This window comes from Drosophila guanche, unplaced genomic scaffold, assembly GCF_900245975.1.
Source record: "Drosophila guanche unplaced genomic scaffold, DGUA_6, whole genome shotgun sequence".
Classification (NCBI taxonomy): Eukaryota; Metazoa; Arthropoda; class Insecta; order Diptera; family Drosophilidae; genus Drosophila; species Drosophila guanche.
Genome location: NW_022995757.1, coordinates 2,136,167 through 2,154,007, shown reverse-complemented (window position 1 = coordinate 2,154,007; position 17,841 = coordinate 2,136,167). Strand labels below are relative to the sequence as shown.

The 17,841-nt window shown below is 48.1% G+C and overlaps 4 protein-coding genes and 1 long non-coding RNA gene across 12 annotated transcripts in view; 2 read left to right on the top strand and 3 right to left on the bottom strand.

The window, feature by feature from the left end:
* LOC117590357 (negative elongation factor D) overlaps window positions 1–1,543 on the bottom strand; it is a 2,443-nt gene extending 900 nt beyond the window's left edge. Inside the window, exons 1-3 of the mRNA XM_034282894.1 lie at window positions 1,387–1,543; window positions 526–1,238; window positions 24–470 (exon numbers count right to left, since the gene is read on the bottom strand). Coding sequence (XP_034138785.1) covers window positions 24–470; window positions 526–1,238; window positions 1,387–1,449 — 1,223 coding nt within the window. The 5' untranslated portion in view covers window positions 1,450–1,543. The remainder of the gene's footprint in view (window positions 1–23; window positions 471–525; window positions 1,239–1,386) is intronic.
* LOC117590348 (furin-like protease 2) overlaps window positions 1–8,868 on the top strand; it is a 27,263-nt gene extending 18,395 nt beyond the window's left edge. For all 5 annotated transcript variants that reach the window (XM_034282881.1, XM_034282880.1, XM_034282879.1 and 2 more), the window contains one exon: window positions 8,856–8,868. The gene's annotated coding sequence lies outside the window, so the exon portion shown is untranslated. The remainder of the gene's footprint in view (window positions 1–8,855) is intronic.
* Window positions 2,045–5,640, bottom strand: LOC117590354 (probable phospholipid-transporting ATPase IF). Its single transcript, XM_034282889.1, has 6 exons — window positions 5,356–5,640; window positions 5,167–5,292; window positions 4,162–5,096; window positions 3,519–4,107; window positions 2,647–3,457; window positions 2,045–2,581 (listed from the first exon to the last, which is right to left on the bottom strand). Exons 1-6 carry the CDS (start codon window positions 5,558–5,560, stop codon window positions 2,056–2,058), a joined length of 3,192 nt encoding a protein of 1,063 aa, XP_034138780.1. The 5' UTR covers window positions 5,561–5,640; the 3' UTR covers window positions 2,045–2,055.
* On the top strand, window positions 7,879–17,252 carry LOC117590349 (probable phospholipid-transporting ATPase IF). 3 transcript variants are annotated; one of them, XM_034282884.1, is made up of 10 exons: window positions 7,879–7,956; window positions 12,586–12,793; window positions 12,868–12,993; window positions 13,052–13,598; window positions 13,665–14,079; window positions 14,154–14,992; window positions 15,063–15,565; window positions 15,627–16,440; window positions 16,508–16,834; window positions 16,898–17,252. In XM_034282884.1, the coding sequence occupies exons 1-10, from the start codon at window positions 7,954–7,956 to the stop codon at window positions 17,109–17,111; spliced, it is 3,996 nt and encodes a 1,331-aa protein (XP_034138775.1). In that variant the 5' UTR covers window positions 7,879–7,953; the 3' UTR covers window positions 17,112–17,252. The 3 variants fall into 3 exon arrangements, with proteins under 3 accessions (XP_034138775.1, XP_034138774.1, XP_034138773.1); XM_034282883.1 differs by lacking the exon at window positions 7,879–7,956 and adding an exon at window positions 9,381–9,620; XM_034282882.1 differs by lacking the exon at window positions 7,879–7,956 and adding an exon at window positions 11,820–12,006.
* Window positions 17,199–17,841, bottom strand: LOC117590370. Of its 2 annotated transcripts, none has more exons than XR_004574288.1 (2): window positions 17,629–17,841; window positions 17,199–17,576 (listed from the first exon to the last, which is right to left on the bottom strand). It is a non-coding gene; the product is annotated as an uncharacterized LOC117590370 (long non-coding RNA). The 2 variants fall into 2 exon arrangements; XR_004574287.1 differs by having other exon boundaries at window positions 17,199–17,573; window positions 17,629–17,838.

The following is a 17,841-nucleotide window of genomic DNA, read 5'->3' as shown; positions in this document are numbered from 1 at the left end:
TTTGGCAGATGGTTGATACATACTTGATGCAGTTGTAAAGCGTCTGGAGTTCGGCAATTAGTTCCGAAGTACCTTGACCCACATTGCAAATCGCATGAGCCTTCTCGATAGCCTGAATTGTACTCTTCAGCTCGTCCTTGTTCAGTGTGCGTTCGGTTAGGGGTCGCTTCTTGGCCGGCTGATCTATGACGGCCGACGCATAGGCCAGCAGAAACATGTACTTGGGCTTGTGTTCGGGATTGATTTTGACGCCAGAGCGGAATAAGGCATCAACCAGTAGCTCAAGAAACTGTGGGTTACGTATGAGGTCAATTGGCGGTGGATCAGATCCCGAGTAGTTGCGAAACAGAACTGTGATGTCGGCAGGATTAAGGGTATTCCGGGTCAGCATTGATGTGAGTGCCTGACAGGCCTGTGGGTAAACCGCTGACCCATTTAGGGCCATCGTTATGGGTGTCACATTCTGATTGCTGAGCGGACACATTAAGAGAGGTGAATAAGCGGTTAATGATCGATCGGACTTACTTTTGTAAGGCATATTTAATGATTTCCTGAGAGAGTCGCTTCATATTGAAGCCGCCCTTTTGCTCCTGGCTGAGCACTTGGATCAACACCTGCGAGTAGACGTACGTGTGCTGCCCATGGCAGACCATGCGGGCGCACTCCTGTATGGCGCCATGCACATCGTCCGGGTTGTTGAGAAACTTCACAATGGAGGTCTTGAGAACGCGCGAAAACACTTCAATTTGCTGAGCAGCTGTCGATATGGAGGTGATTTCACTTTGAAATCCCGCATCCGATATCAATTTGATGGTGAAGTTCAGCATCAGGCAGTCCGGATACTCCTCGGCCAGGCGGTAGATCAGCGAACGCCACGTATAATGATCTATCATCTCGGTGAGCCAGTCTGGCGTCTCGCCCTCTTCCGTGAATATGGTGTCGGCTTTCTTTGGGTCGAACGACTTGAGAATCATCTCTTTTAAATGATTCTCGACCATGGCCTGGACATCCGTCACCTTGACGCCGGCCAGAATGAGCCACTCCGCCAGCAAGTTGGCCATTTGGGCCACCGCCTTGTAGTTCTCCGACAGCATTGAAATCACTTCCTCCGGGGAGCCGCCGGACTGGAAGTACCGCTTCAGCTGTGTGAATATCCCCGGCTCCATGATGTAGTCCGGTGTTAGGAATTTCTCCAGGCATTCTTGTATGGTCTTCTGTGGGTTGTCCTCGTGCACTTCCTACAAATTCGAAACATTTTCGTCAGCAAAATGTATATCCATATTGTTATTGCCTCTACAGCCACAGCCACTGCCACTGCCACTGCCACCTCCACTTCCAGGCGGCATCAACGCTTCTGACAAAGCAATTGGAGGAGTCTTTCCTTACTTCGGAGTTGGACTGGGCTTTGGCACGGCCTTGCCAGCCAGAGTCCTCATATTCCACTTCCATTTTCCGGAAAATCTAATGCACATTAACAAATATTCACTTTTTACTTATTTTGTTTAGCAAATGTTTTTTTTTTTTGGTGTGACCTTATATTAAATATATATATATTATTTTTTAATTTAATTGCTACAGCGAATTTGGTTGGTCGCAGACGATGAGACCGCATTGACCAGATACAAATGTTACTAAAAATTTTGAACTCAAAAAAGAGTTGTTTGCCGAACGAACACTAAAAATATATGTATATTAAATATAGTGATGTGCATTTTTCGTTATCTCAATATATCGATATATTTATATTTGCACCTTTCTACAGCGGGACAACATTTTTTCCTTGTTAAAAGGAATATCACATATCGTCATAGCTGTAAGAAAAAAGAAAGATTTATCGATCCAAAAAAACGCATCTCTAGGCAGGCTACGATGTGTGTAAACTAGAGTGATGCCACATTTCGAAAATTTTGATTTAACATTATAATTACTTGATTATTAATTGATTAGTATGGATTAATTTATAAGCTATGGCAAAACTGTTGTACTGTAAAGATTCCTAAAACAGCAGTCAAATGTAAATGCAGCACATTTTATTAATCTTTTAATAAACATTTCTTAGACATTTCCAACTTTCGGATTTCCTTCTTCATATAGTGCGCGCTTTTGGGTGTCGAGTGGAGGCGGTTGCCTGAGCATATCCTTAACGACCTTCATGGTGAAATCGGGCAGCAGACAGGCCACCGAACATATGATCGTATAAAGCCACAGGGGCAGGGAGCCCAGCAGCAGATTGTAGACCATGTAGAGCTCCGACCCTGTCAGCAGATTGTACAGATACGTTGTCAGCATAAAGGCGCCAATGGAGCCCACAATAATGGCAAAGTTTAGGTAGGTCAGGTAGTGGGCCACCAGCAGCAGCTTCAGGTTGCCCACAATCACAATGATGGTTATGAGCATGCAGCCAAAGGTCTGAAAGCCCGCAGTTTGTCCCACATTGTACACGACATTGTCGTCGTTGAGCACGGCATAGGCAAAGTAGAATATAATCAGACACTGGATGGCACCATTCAGTATCCACATGCTGAACCTGCTCCAAGACGTCTGCTTGTTGTGGGCCAGTCGCTTGTACAGTTCGGGATGTCTAAAAGAGAGAGGGGAATATTGATTCCAGCACTCCAATCTCTTATCGAGGGGATGTGGACTCACCTAAGCAGCGTCTCCTCGCTGTATGGCTTATCGGATATGGCCAAAATGGTAAAACTAAACGAGATGTAGACAATGTCAAAGAGCCAAAGGAACAGCGAGTTGTAGACATTTGTGGCCGAGTACAGATCGTAGACCTGAAACAGGGCCATGCAGCCCGTGATGATGATGTTCTTGTAGCAGTAGAACAGCACCAGAAAGGCCAAGCGCTGCGAGTTGTAGTGGCCATGGACGAGGAGGAGTCGCTGCAGCATCTCGAACTTGGCTATCGCATAGTCTGCACAGCGTGCCGCCTGTTTGCCCTCACGCCCCGTGATGCCAATGCCAATGTGTGCCTCCTGTATCATGGACACATCGTTCGCGCCATCCCCAATGGCCGCTGTGATGTGGTTCTTCTTCCGCCGCTTGATCAGTGTCACAATTTCGCTCTTCTGCAGCGGACTGAGGCGACAACACAGCACGGCACGACATTTGAGGGCCACATCGGCAAACTGTTTGGGCGCGTGTGCCAGCAGCGAGGCCACTGTGACGCCATCGATCACCAGCGCTTCCTGCGAGGAGTCCTTGCCAATGGCCGCTTCAATCTCTTTGAGTCGCAGGAGCAGCTCCGTGCGTTCCGTCACATTCACCATGTAGTGTACTGTGGCGCCCGGTGGTATGTGCTGGCAGGCGAGGCCAATGTTGAAGGCCGTCTCCACCTTGTCGCCCGTGAGCACCCAGATCTTTAGGCCAGCCGTCCGCAAGGCAACCAACGTCTCGCCCACATTATCCTGCAGGGCATCCTCCAAGGCAGTGGCACCCAGCAGATCGAGTCCTAGAGTAAACGTTAAGCATAAATGGAACCGTGGGAGGTGTGTGTGTATGAGATGTACTACCAGTTTCCACAGTTTCGTAGCACTCTGCGATTAGATTTGTTCTGTCCGTCAGCTGGGTGTTTGCATGCCTGTACTGAGCCATGAAGCTGGTGTATGCCTCCGCGGTGAGGCGGCGCCTGGCCACGGCCAGCGTGCGCAAACCCTGCCGTGCATATTCCGTGATCTGTGCATCGGTGCGACTCAGCTCCGGACTCTGGTGGCAGCGCGGGAAGATGATGCTTTCGGCACCCTTGCTATACAGCCAAATGGCGCCCTGGCCATCGCGCACTATGACACTCATGCGCTTGCGTTCCGAGCTGAATTCGAGCACATGAAGACGCTCGTAGTGCAGCGCCTCGCCAGCGGGATAGCGACGGATGCGCAGCTGATTGCTGTGGCAGCCCTCGTACACCAGGCCCAAGTTGGCACAGCCCTCCAGCAGGGCCTTCTCGTCGGGACTGGAGGCCTGGTAGCGGCCCACAACATTGCCAGTGGACATTAGGCTGCTCCTCTCCGTCAAGGCTGCCTCGGACGAGACAGCCTCGCCTGCCGCCTGCAGCTCCACCGTGTGGCAAATGGTCAAAGCCTCAAAGAACTTGCTGGCCTGCGTCTGTGAACGAAGCGAAGCGTTAGGTGCGAACAGCGATCCAATCTGGGGGCCTACCTCCAGCGTGGCCAGCTCAAGCTTCTCATCCGTGGCGGGCGAGTAGAGCTGTGCGCCCTGCAGATGGTAGTCCCTGCCATCCACGTAGCATTTGAGAAAGTTCATGAGGTTCTTGGTCAGAGTGCCGGTCTTATCCGAGAACAGAATATTGACCTGTCCCAGCTCCTCGTTCAGGTTGGAGGCATTCGCCTGGCAGGGCTGATCGGTCTCCTCGTCGTAGAGCTGCAGATCGGATTGCATGAAATGGGCACCGGCTATGCGATAGAGTTCGATGTTCATGTAGGCGGATATCGGCACCATGTAGTTGAACAGCAGCAGAAAGGAGAGGAAGTCCTCGAAGATTTGCCAGAACGAATTGAAGTCCGAGGGTGGTCCCAGGTAGGGCATGGTGGCCACCACATGGGCCTCCTTGTGCCGCTCAATCATGTAGAGCCCCACCACAACGACAATCATGCCGAGAATGAGGGCCACCATGAACCTGTTGATGTACTTCTCGCTGGAGGCGGACTTGTTGCCCGTGTAGCGGCTGTTCAGCTGCAGCTTGGTGTGCATGCCCGTGTAGATGGCACAGCCCACAATCCTTGCGGTGTCCTTGACGCGTACACCGCGCAGCAGCAGATTCTCCAGCGTCAGGGGTAGCGTGTCACCCTCCAGCTCCAGTCGCCCATTGAAGCTGTACAGATCCGGCCTGGGGGCCTCGCACACAATGCAGCCCTCCATGGCGAGTGTGTAGTTGGTGGGTGCAAAGACGGTCTTCAGATTCGACTCCCCATCCAGATTGGCGGTGGTAACGAAGCATTTGTTGTCCATGCCCGACGACTGCAGGAGCACCAGATCGCAGGGTATGTCGCCATTGCTGCTGACAACCACCAGATCGCCGGGCACAACAAACTGCGACTCGATGCACTGCTCCTGGCCATTGCGAATGACGGTGACTGCAAGCATATCCCCAGATTGGTTTCACTCCCATTACATGACCTATGTTTATACGTATGCACGCTGTACCTCTGGCTGTGTTGACAATTGTGTCACTCCTTGAACGCGCCAGATCCTCCAGGCCCTCCTTCAGGGCCGTTATGACCATCACAAACAGCAAGGGAATCAACGAAACCATCGGGGAGATGGTGTCATCTGGTGTATGGAAGTACATTTAAAATGCGTTTGGGCAAAGCCCAAAATGTCCTCAAAACTTACTCACGAAGAACGAGATAATGGTGATGATCAGAAAGTAAAAGTACACGGCCCGGCGAAACTGTTCGTACAAGTTGAGGGGCAGAAATGTCAGCCAATTGTACTTGGTGGTTGTCACACGATTGAGGGCCTGCTTCCCCCCACTGAGGCCACCACCGCCGATTTGTATACGCAGGGGATCGGCCAGCTGCTTCCTGGATGCGCCCATATCTGCGCAATTATTTATCAATATCTTCTGTGTGGAGTTGTATTGAGTTTAGCTCAATTTATAATCGTTGCACTTCTGGCGCTCTCCACCTTCTGGGGCAAGCGAAAGACTGAATTTCGTTTCTGAATTAGCGACAAAATTGCCAACGAAATTTGACAGCGTCTGATAAGGACCCCAGAATGGTACGTACTTATAATGTATACACTCGAGCATGATTACTGGAACTGTAAGTGGTCTGTCCGAAGAGCGTATCCAATCCATTTGTCTTCCTTTTTTGTTATTTCCGCTGACAACAAATAGATTAGCTGCACGCCCGTGGAGTCAAGTGTTAGCCCACTACTTGTGGAGTATCTGTTCATCTTTCGATTAGATTTGACTGGATTTGACTTCATTTGCTATGGGAATCAGAGCATTTGTTCATTTACATACATTTCTTGTACGAAAGATTCGGTTTGTATTGTAAATCCTGAACAAATCTTACACGAAACTCCCCCCCACAAACGCTATCGGCCCTTGGTAGCATTTGAAAATTGATTAGAATTATCTAGCGGCTATTTAAGATTCGCATATCAAATCCGCTTGATATCTGGCCTAATCAGTGGCAGTAGCAGCGTTATACTACCACCCCGATTACCACCCGATTACCAAATAAACGAAGGTCGTCGCTGCCACTACTAATTTATATCAACTCATTTTCTTGTCCTTTGTACAAATATTTATTATACTTTTATCATTTTGGCTCTAATGAGTACACAAATACATCTGGCATTTGGTTTAATTATTTTCTATATTTGTTGTTGTTTGTTTAACAATTTGTTGTACCACCATTTTTGTATCCACCTTAAAATATGCTACGAATTGTTCATGCACTTTGGCAACAGTAATTCTTATTTGAAATACTTCAAGAAAATGCTTTTTCCTAAATACTTTTATCCTTGGGTTTTGATCTTTGGCTGAGCAATACTTAGGTCCACTTGGTATTCATTTAGATGTCTAAAGGTCTAAAGCTTGGCATATTCTTTGGTCTATAAATTGTAGTTCCAAGCTGCACAATGTTGCTGCTCTTGCTAATAAAACCACCGAATAAACACCGAAACTTTGGGCATCACACACTGCCAGACAATGGGGTAGTTGGTCCCCAAAACTAATGTGGTAATCGCACCCACTAAATCTTGGCAGTGACTAAGCGACTAAGTTGGGAAATGTTCGCATGGATGGTGACACACCTTTTCCAGTTCGAAGTCCTATGTCCGATCTGTACATTTGTATAATAATAATGAAATGATTTCAAAGCTTTGCCCGCAATCTTGCGGCATTAGGACTACATACATACATAGATATTTAGCTCTACAATTGCGGATCTCCAAGTTTCTTAAGCGCTGATTTCAAGTGCAAAAGGATCAGCGGAACACAAATCCAAACATGGAGGGAAGACTCCAAACCAATTAATGCCTGATCGATCAAAACCCAAGTTGTGAGCATGAATCACACTGGTCATATGCATGCTCGTGGTGGCATGGTTAACATGGGTGCGTATCTCTGGCCATCCATAGATAGTTGGCTTTTTCTTCCCATTTGCCTGGAAACACTGTCACAGCTGTGTGTGTGTGTGTGTGTGTGTGTGTATGGTATTAGCCAGAGAATATTGTTTAGCCATCGACACTATCAATCGGCAGTGAGTGAGTCAAGTCTCAGGCCCCACACAGTTGCTCAAATGTCAGAGTATACGATATAGTAGTAGGAGGAGTGTGTGTGGTGTGTCTGTTTGATTCAATGCTATACACGATAAGATATTGTTATCGACTTTATCTCTCTTTGGGCTAACGGCAAATCGCGCACGAACCCAAGGCAGACTGCCGGGTTAAGAGAGCCTCCAGAGAGGCGATCGTTCCCAGGGCCGTTGCCTGCCCAATATGTATGCTGGCCGAGAGCTCTCTGTGCGATTTGTTTATGAGTGCCGCCTCATATGCAACAGCTCCCTGTCCCTCCTGTGCTCGGTATTTGCACGCATTGAACAATAACAATATCTATAAGTAGGTATAAGTCGCCTGGTCTGAGTCCGGGTCTGGGTCTGGGTCTGGGTATGCGTACGCCGTATATGTACATGCAGGGCAGGCGGGCGGGCGGGCGCACATTGCTGTATATGTATATCATTGTTAGTGGGGAATCGCAATGAACGATTCTTCGACAGTTTGCCGATAGATCAGTTTGCGCGTGGAAGGCTTCCCTTTCCATCTGGAACTTGTACATCAAAAACAACACACACACACGGCCGCCACTGCATTATTTGTGAAAAATATAATTGAATATATTTGACTTGTTGCGGAATTTGCTGATTCAGTCAGGACCTCGGAGCACACTTGAAACAGCAGCAACACACACACACAATCAAAATGGTAGGTTTACCCCAGGATCGAGCCACAGAGCAAAAAATGTTCATTAACAGTCGAAATATTCATATTTTCATACGTGAAGTGGTGGCCAAAATGTGAAATGCCCACAATAATCCTTATGGATTGTGTGTCATTTTTTGTAACTCTTAATAACCGCTCCACAATCTCAAATATATTACAAACAATATCGAGAACTAGTTATATCATGCCCTAAGATTAGATTAAGTGCAGACGATCCTTGTGTGTGTGTGTGTGTGTCTCTTGAGACATTATATCTCTTCGCATCGAACCACTTTAGAGTATTTGAAAGTTCGGCAATCGGAAAACACTCCGTCTACGCGGCATTAGAAATTTGTTTTGTTCTATGACTCAAGCAAGCATAACAATTGTGAAATCCAATGTTGTAAAACTGTGGACCCCAAGTAACCCGCCTGAAATGCCAACTGATATCGAAGCAATGTTTATGGATTGCAATATGACGACTAAAGATGTAGCAGAGGCAAAGGCAGTGCCAAAAAGTGCCTCAATCATGGTGACGAAAGGCTAGAGCTGTCACATATCACTTCAATTAAAACACCAGGCAGAAGGAGTACGAGCATATGTACTCGTATTACGAAGTACCATCCAGAGCTCGTCGCTCCGGGGCTCTTCAGTGGCGGCTACACTTTTGATAGGTTTCGCTCTTCAGCTGAGGTTAGTCAGCTGAGGTGCTGGTGCTCGGGCACTTGGGTATTATTATTATAATCTTATCAGTTGTCAGTTAACGTTGTTCTTTTTTTTGTTTTTTTTTTTTGGCAGTATGTGTTTAGATATGGGCAGGGGTCTGGCGTCAAGAGAGCGCCGCTTCAAAAGAGAAACGGCAATAGCGGATTACACTCGTATCACTCGTAGTGCCGCCAAAGTTCTCTTGCACGGATGTCTGACGGAGGAGGAATTGCGCCTCTCTCGCTGGGACAATCTAACGGCTCTCGTGATCGCTTACAGAACCTACAATCGAATTCTTTGAAGGTTCCTTTTGTGTGTGTGTGTGTGTGGATTGATATTAATCGTTTCTGTGCTTTTGAGAGCCAAAGTTTTTGGAAATGGAACTTGTGTGGCAGATAAGCAAGCTGTAACCTATAAACATAACGTCCGTGCACTTTGATGACGTCTCTCTGGCCGAAACGATTGGCATTCGAGCCTGATTCGAATACGGGAAACCGGCAAATACTCTGCCACATACAAACGAGTACCTGTTCTGTACGATTTTGTGCAACTGTTAACGTAGCACCAAAAGCAGTCTCGGCATTCGGCAGATAAGATTGGTTTATCTCTGGGCACAGAGTGTGTGAGCTTCGGTTAGTCGGCGGTGGCCAATCCTTCGCTCAAATCGACAAACCCACACCGACAGAGAGAGAGAGAGAGAGAAACCTATTGGTTTATATTCCCCCCGATAAGCAATACGACCAATTCGAGTTAGACGGGAGAGATACAGAAATCGGTCAGTAGTAGTTATGCTATTGTTTCGCGTCGGTGCCGTGCCACATTGTACCCAAAAGTGTAAATATATGAGCCCAAAGGGAACGGCAGCAGCTCGAATACTCGTACCGCCGCCGCCTACTCGTGGTTAAGTCACGGACTAAAACTCAAACATGGACAAGATGTTCGAAAAAGTTCTTCGCAAAAGGGTGAGTTACGACTGCAACACAAATTCCAATGGGTCACCGATAAAGCAAGCAAAGAACAAAAACAAAAGTAACACCAGCACCGTGCCTATTTCCGGAGTATTAGATCATACCAACATACAGCCATCAATTTTGTAATTTTTTTTTTTATCGTGCGAGTGGTTGTGCGTGTGTATTTTATCTGTCCAGTAAGCTCCAAGCAGCGACAAACTTGCGATGTGCCCAAGTGTCCTTACGGAAGATATTCAGATTACAAGAAACTGGAAGCACTTGCATTGGAATGGTAATATGTACAAACATATATGTATATGTATATGTATATGTATATGTATATGTATGTATTGGAATTGTTGTTAGTTATTGTTTAACAATGCATACGAATGTTTGTTGCTTTGTAAGACTTGCATTATTTGTGGAATCTTCTTAGAATGCACGAGAACCTCAGAAGCAAACTCTTACATGTGTATGTTTGTATTTATGTCCATTCAAACACTCTTAAACACTCACCTCGAGATTCCGAAAGCAGTTCGTGGTCGTGGTCGTGTGATGCCGATGACGATGCCGATGCCGTTAGTGCCGTGCCCCGCATCCCAAATCCACGTAGGGTGGCTCGCGTGCTCTTTTTTATGAATACTAATGGCTTCCATTCGTATCTAGAAACATTTTCTACAAAACTTTGTAGGAGAGATGATTTACAATTTTATTTTACAGTGCGGGAAAAACGACATCTTTGGTATGCAACAAAATCCAAAATTTCTGTTTACTTAGCTTTTATTTTTCAAAATATAATGATTGGCGTAAATGTTTGCTTCTGGGGATCACTCACATCCAATTGGAACATAAATCGAATATATACCTAAACTCTTGGAGTACCGCGTTGAACCAGAAGGCGCATGCCGAAGCGACTTGGTTGCGCCTGTTCAAGGAGATCTCTACTAGATCGGAGATCGAACTAAAATAAGCGAACTTTATATGTCTTGTACATTCTTAGTACATTTGTACCTCCAAAAACAAAGCAATTAACGGGTTCAATAGAACCCAAGAAGAAGCACCCAAAAAAAAGGCACCCACCGATGGGAGGAAGCTCAAGCAATAAATTTTCATGTGATTTTTGTATTTGACTGGGAACGTCATCATTGATGCACTTTGAACCCACCCCATCAACTACGTGAGAGCAATTAGTGTGTGTGTGAATGTGTGTGTGTGAATGTGTCTACTACTCATACAGACACAGCAATGCGGAGTAGATCGCAAAACTTCGTCTGACGTAGCGGCGTCAATAAGTTTCGAGCGTTTTATTGGTTCCGCCAGCTGTGTGGCTGGCTGTGTGCCCCCCGAAGCTGAGAATTTTAGCTGAGTTCGGGCTGAGGCTGTGGCTGTGGCTGTGGCTGAGACGACCTGTAGCTGCTGTGAATGGAAATGGGAATGGGAATGGAAATGCAGATCTAATTCTCAGTATGAGAACGGCTTTTAAGTGGCGCACAACACACAATCACGCGGCGGGCATCTCGCGAGTGCGCGCTATGTGTTTTACTTTACCTCTCACCTACCTCTGGTTTATTTTTGTTGTGCTGAGTGGGCATGGAAATATCCATGGATACTCTGTTGATCTGAAAGGACTATAATGTGATGCTTTCGTGCACATCTGTAAAGCATTTTAATTGCGGCATTTCCATTACGTGAAATATGTACGTGAAATCTTGTGTGCCTATGGATTTGGAGTCATGTAAACACGAAAGGCAAATATGTACCACGCACAGATCCACCACACGGTACTCTGGCACATACAGATCTAAAGCTGATATTGTACATAGTCTGTATGTAAATACGAGTACGAGAGACATGTGCTACAATGGACGTGGACGTGCATCATAGAACCTTTCAATTGAAGTGTTAAAATTATCCACTTAACATCGTTTTAAGGTTATACATTTAAATGTGTGTTTTGAGAAAAAGTCAATACAAATGGAATAACAATAACAATAACAATAACAATACGAGTGTCCGTATCCGTATCCCTCCCCCCCCCTGCCCACAAACTAAACAAAAGCAAACCAACCAACAACCAGCTGTTTGTTTGGATACACAGCACCAATAACGGCAGAAACGAAATCCCGCAAATATTCCCATTACACGAAGAGAGAGAGAGAGGGAGGGAGAGAGAAATGATCTTGCACGCGAACAGCTACCAAATGCTCGTTGCTCCCGGTGTGCAAGTTAGACAATGAATTTCTTTGGCCATGAGCAATTGAGCGGATTTCGACGCATCGATCGCATTGGCTCCTATCCACAGACGCCGGCCGGTGGTGTCTGGCCGGGAGACTTCCAGGACTCTCATCATCATCATCACTATCATCTCAAGGAGACATTCCAATGGCACAGACGGAAGGTGTGTGTGTGTGTCTGTGTGTCTGTGTGTCTCTTTCCTAAACTTAAGTACATATTGCACATAGAGCCAACCGAGTGTCTATATATTTATTAACCCCATTAACCTTTACCCAAACAAATTCATATTGATAGTTGTGAAAAAAAACAAAAAAAAAAAACGTCAGTCAGGCATTGCTTTATACAAATTGCGGAGCAGCGAGCACATGTACTACCCTTCTGGAAAAAACGTATTCCTTTAGCACATACTGGGCCGTAGATAATGAAGCTGATTCACATTGGAACAAATAGAACCGCTGAGATAATACCAATTCCATGGAAATGGCATTTGTTATCGATCTGGGTTGTGATTAAGCGATCGTTTCTTTAGCCCTATATCCACCCTGTGCGGTGACAGGACTTGAGAGTTGGTAGAACTAATTATCGGCTATACAAATCTGGCATTGTGTCTCTCTCATGCTGTAACTCTCTTAGCATCAATGTCTAGTGTCATGGCACCATAATGTCGCCTCCAAAGCGACTTGTTATCGAATTAAGATTGGTATTTTTTTATCGCCTGCTTCAACACTGTTTCTGTTTCCAGGGCTCCAGAGTTAGTACAGCAAATGATTGGCTTCAAATCCAAATTGGCGGCCCCGATTTGGGCAAAAAGAAGAAGCCAACCAATCAGAATCGCATCAAATCGACTAAATATACACTGATCACATTTCTGCCACAAAATCTATTGGAACAGTTTCGACGCATCGCCAATTTCTACTTCCTGGTGATGACAATAATATCGCTTTTAATTGGTAAATATTCAGCGCACGTAATGCATTTTCATGCAAGCATTTTCCCATTCTCAATTCTCTATTCTGTTTTGTAGATAGTCCTGTGTCCCCAATGACCTCACTGCTGCCCTTGGTGTTCGTGATTGCCGTCACTGCCGCCAAGCAGGGCTATGAAGATATTCTTCGCTTTAGAACAGACAACGTTGTGAATGCCTCACCAGGTGCGTGCTTGCTGCAAGATCTGTGCTCTGTTTAGTTTGCTAAACCATAATTATTTAGTGACTATTATCAGGGATGGTGTCGAGGCTATCATTAAATCGCAGGATGTGGCTCCCGGGGACCTGGTGGTGGTGGAGAAGGACTGTGATGTGCCCTGCGACTTGGTTCTGTTGCGCACCACAGATCCGCATGGCAAGTGCTTCATAACCACCGCCAATCTGGATGGTGAGTCGAATCTAAAGACACTGATGGTGCCCCGAGAGCTGCCCACCGTCGACCTGAAGGACATGCACAAGCTGGGCATGATCGAGTGCGAGACCCCCACCACAGATCTGTACAGCTTCAATGGCAAAATCGAGCTGAAGGGCGGCGAGGGCCGTGTGCTGCCCCTGTCCGCTGAGAATGTCCTGCTGCGCGGCTCGCGCGTCAAGAACACAGAGTGTGTCATTGGCTGTGCCGTGTACACGGGCATGATCACCAAGCTGCAGCTCAACAGTCGCCTCACGCGCAACAAGAACTCCTCCAGCGAGACGTACATCAATCGCTTTCTGATTGTCATCTTGGTCACCCTGATAGCCATAGTCACGCTGCTGTATTTCCTCAAGCGGTGAGCGTGTGTCCAAATCCATATCCTTATGCTGCTGTATCTAAATTCTTGCATATTTACTTGCAGCTACAATGAGCTCTTTGTGATACCGAAGCTCACCTATCTGGGCGATGCCACAGACAGTTACAGCGTGAAGCAGTTCCTGCAGGACTATCTGTCCTTCTTGATACTGTTCAACTACCTGATTCCCATATCGCTGTATGTCACCATCGAGCTACAGCGCGTCATTGGTGGCTTCTTCATGGAGTGGGACACGGAGCTGTACGAGAACGAAACCGATCAGCAGTGTGTCGTGAACACCTCGAACCTCAACGAGGAGCTCGGCCAGATCAACATACTCTTCTCGGACAAGACGGGCACTCTGACCAAGAACGAGATGAACTTCCAGCAATGCTCGATAGCGGGTCGAAAGTTTCACTTCAAGAAGACCCGCCTGGAGGAAGAGGACACCCACGCCCTGCTGGACATAAACAAGTTCAATGCAAGTCCCAAACAAAAACTCTCTCTCCAACACATTTCGAATGGAATTTTAATTGAATTAAGTTGCATCCCCAGGCGGACCAGCGTGTATTCTTCCAAGCTTTGACCATCTGCCACACCGTCCAGGTGGCTGCTGGCTCGCTGGAGGAGGCCGATGCCAGCAGCACCACCAAGAAAGAGCCGCCAGTGGCCACAGGCAAGAAGTCGGGACCACCGGAAATGTACTCCATATCGGACATTACCGAGGAGAGCCACAATTCTAGTCAACAGAGCGAACTGAATGTCAGCCACAACATTGAGAACTCGGTCTCGGAGCATCCGAATGGAGTGAATGGTGGTGGTGGTGGTGGCGGTGGCGGTGGTGGAGCCACCATAACCTCCTCCTCCGATGTGAATCCCCTGCTGGTCAGCAACGACAGCTACAGCGTGGAGCGACGCAAGCGGCCGCAGGTGGTCAAACGCAGTCCGAACTTTGCCCGTCCCGCCAATCGGGTGCACATCGCCCCCACACCCGGCGACACACAGATCAATCAGACTGAGCTGAATGGAGGCAACTCCTCCTCGCCCTCCACCAACGGAGCTGGGGCACTGCACTCGCCCATCCATTCGCCACATATACGTCCAATTTCATTGCAATTCCAACGCTCTACCTCAGAGAGGGACCTGCCGCAGTTCGGCGAGGCCCACAACAGTGCGGCACTCGGCCATCGCCGTGCCCATTCCTACGGGGCGCCGAATGCCTATCTCTCGAACCCCATGGGCAGCAGCAGCACACCGTCCACCAGTGCAATCTTCCGCTCTCCCAGCACCCACTCGCGCGAGTCGTATGCGGCGCCCACCTTCACGCGTCAGCCGACCATCCTGGTGCGTGCCGAATCGCAGCGCAGAAAGAACGAGATACGTGATTTTATATTGTAAGTGTTCTTACTTGGGTTCCTCATTTCACATTTCACATTTCACATTTCACATTTGTTTGCGCTGCAGCACACTCGACTACCAAGCCTCGAGTCCCGATGAGAAGGCTTTGGTGGAGGCCTGTGCCAATCTGGGGCTCGTGTACACCGGCGACGATGACGAGATACTCAGCGTACGCATTGTGCCCCCGCATTTGGACTACAAGCGACCCTTCACCATGGGCAAGCCCAAGGAGGAGAAGTTCCATCGGCTGCATGTACTGGAATTCACCTCGGACCGCAAGCGGATGAGTGTGATAGTGCGCGACGCGGAGGGCAAGAAGTGGATCTATACCAAGGGAGCCGAGAGCTATGTGTTTCCGCTGTGTGCCAACAGCTCGGGGCACTTGGTGACCAAAACGGATCATCATATCAGCGATTTTGCACGCCTGGGACTGCGCACGCTGGCCATAGCACGCCGCATGATTGGCGAGGAGGAGTACAGAGATTTTCTGCAGGAGCTGGCGCAGGCCAACAGCTCACTCGAGAACCGAAAGCAGCTGAGCGAAGAGTGCTACGCGAAGATTGAGAGCAGTGAGTGGGCATTGAATCAATCCTGAACTGAGCAGAAACATCCTCCTTTTGTGCTTTACAGATCTCGATCTGCTGGGTGCCACGGCTGTGGAGGATGCCCTGCAGGACGATGTGGCCGATACGCTGGTCTCGCTGCAAGCAGCGGGCATCAAGATCTGGGTTCTGACCGGCGACAAGGTGGAGACGGCCCTGAACATAGCCCTATCCTGTGGCCACATACCGCCCGATGCCAAAAAGTACTTCATCATCGAGTGCAAGAACCGCGAGGACATGCTGCTCCACTTGAATGCGCTGGATCGTGAGATCATATTCGGCATTGGCCAGGAGTGTGCTCTGCTCATCGATGGCAAGAGCCTGGCCGTTGCCCTGTCCGAGGTGGCCAAGGAGTTCCGGGATGTGGCCGTCAAGTGCACGGCCGTGCTCTGCTGCCGCCTGAGCCCGCTGCAGAAGAGCGAGGTGGTGGCCCTGATCAAGTCATCGAATGAGAACTACAACACGGCCTCCATTGGGGATGGGGCCAACGATGTGTCCATGATACAGGAGGCACATGTGGGCATCGGCATTATGGGACGCGAGGGCAGGCAGGCGGCACGCTGTGCGGACTTTGCCTTTGCCAAGTTTTGCATGCTGAAGCGACTCCTCCTCGTCCATGGACACTATCACAGTGTCCGCTTGTCGCTGCTGGTGCTGTACTTTTTCTACAAGAACATTGTGTTTATGGGTATTATGTTTCTGTTCCAATTCCATACGCTCTTCTCCTCGTCCTCCGTCTACGACTCCCTCTTCCTGACACTGTACAATGTGATTTACACATCGCTGCCCATCCTGTTCATTGCCATCACCGAGAAGCCCTACACCGAAGAGAAGCTAATGAGGTGAGACAACCAAAGCACAAGCAGCCAGGGCAAACATCATTCATCTTGTACCCCCCTTGTTATGCAGCACCCCGCAGTTGTACAAGAAGAACACGGACAACAAGCAGCTGCACTGGCCCTACTTCCTGATGTGGGTGCTCTTCGCCATGTACCATGCAGTGATCATCTTTTACTTTGCCTTCTGCATGTTCTCCTTCAACAACGTGATCCTGAGTGTTGGCCAGACGGCGGCCTTCTCCTGCTTTGGCACGCTGCTCATTTGGGGCGTGGTGATTGTCGTGAACCTCAAGCTCTGGCTGGAGTCGATGTACCTCTCGTATTGGTACATCTTTACGCTGGTTATCTCCATTCTAGGCTTTATGGTCACAACGGTTATCTATAATGTTATCAATCTGTAAGTGCATCTTCTGCCTGCCACACAAAGCCAGTCGCCTGCTTACTCTCTGCTCTTTTTTAGGGACTACGACACCGACATATACTGGGCGTACAACAATCTGTTGGCCTCCCTGCCAGTCTGGCTGTGGGTCCTGCTCGTTTCTGTGGCCTGCCTGGTGCCGGACTTCACCATCCGCATGCTTCAGCGCGGTCTCAACATCAAGCACTTCAGCATCTTTCCCGGCAAGCAGCGAAAGCTCAAAATGCGCGAGAAGTTCGAGTCCACCTACCTGTAATCTACCATCCTAGGCCATAGTTTTTTTTTCTACTCTTTATTTATTTATTTGCCCCCTTACGTGTACATAACTTCTTCTTTGTTTTTTTTTGCTAAGAAAACAACAACAAAAAAACACTATTGTTTTGTTGACAAATCGAAATGCTGTCTTTATCTGGCACTACGGCAGCACCGACCCTGATGGTATTCTGCTGTGCCGTGCGTATCTCTGCCAGGGCACCGCAACCAGTTCGGGGGGCGTACTGGAAGCTAATTAGCTCTCTGCTCTTAATGTAATTGCGTATCGGAATGCCGGGGCAGAGACGGTGGCGGAGGCGGAGGCGGAGATTGCGCTACAGTTTCGGGAGGCATTGCCGTTCTGTTATCCATGGACACAGAAAAGCCCTTGGATTGAGTTTGGTTCGTTTCCATAGAAGGGTACACCTTTGTGCGCAGAATTGGCAGAATTTCCTTCTCAATCATGCTGCTGAAGTGAGAATTTGTTGGCACTAACAATCTCGTTTCTCTCAGCTACTCACAAATGTATCACTTGTATTTGTTGACTTCCTTTTTGCAGCCATTATCTGTAATTGTTGTCACTTGCTGTCGAAGACTCCACAGTCCCCTGTCGCTGTCCGAGCGAAGCGCTGCCTTGCGTAGGGGCGCACCTGTCGGGTCGGCGTGGCCCCACTCCAGCGAGGAGTGTTCCGTTATGTTATCTTTTGGGTTGGCATTTCGCTGAGGCAATACCG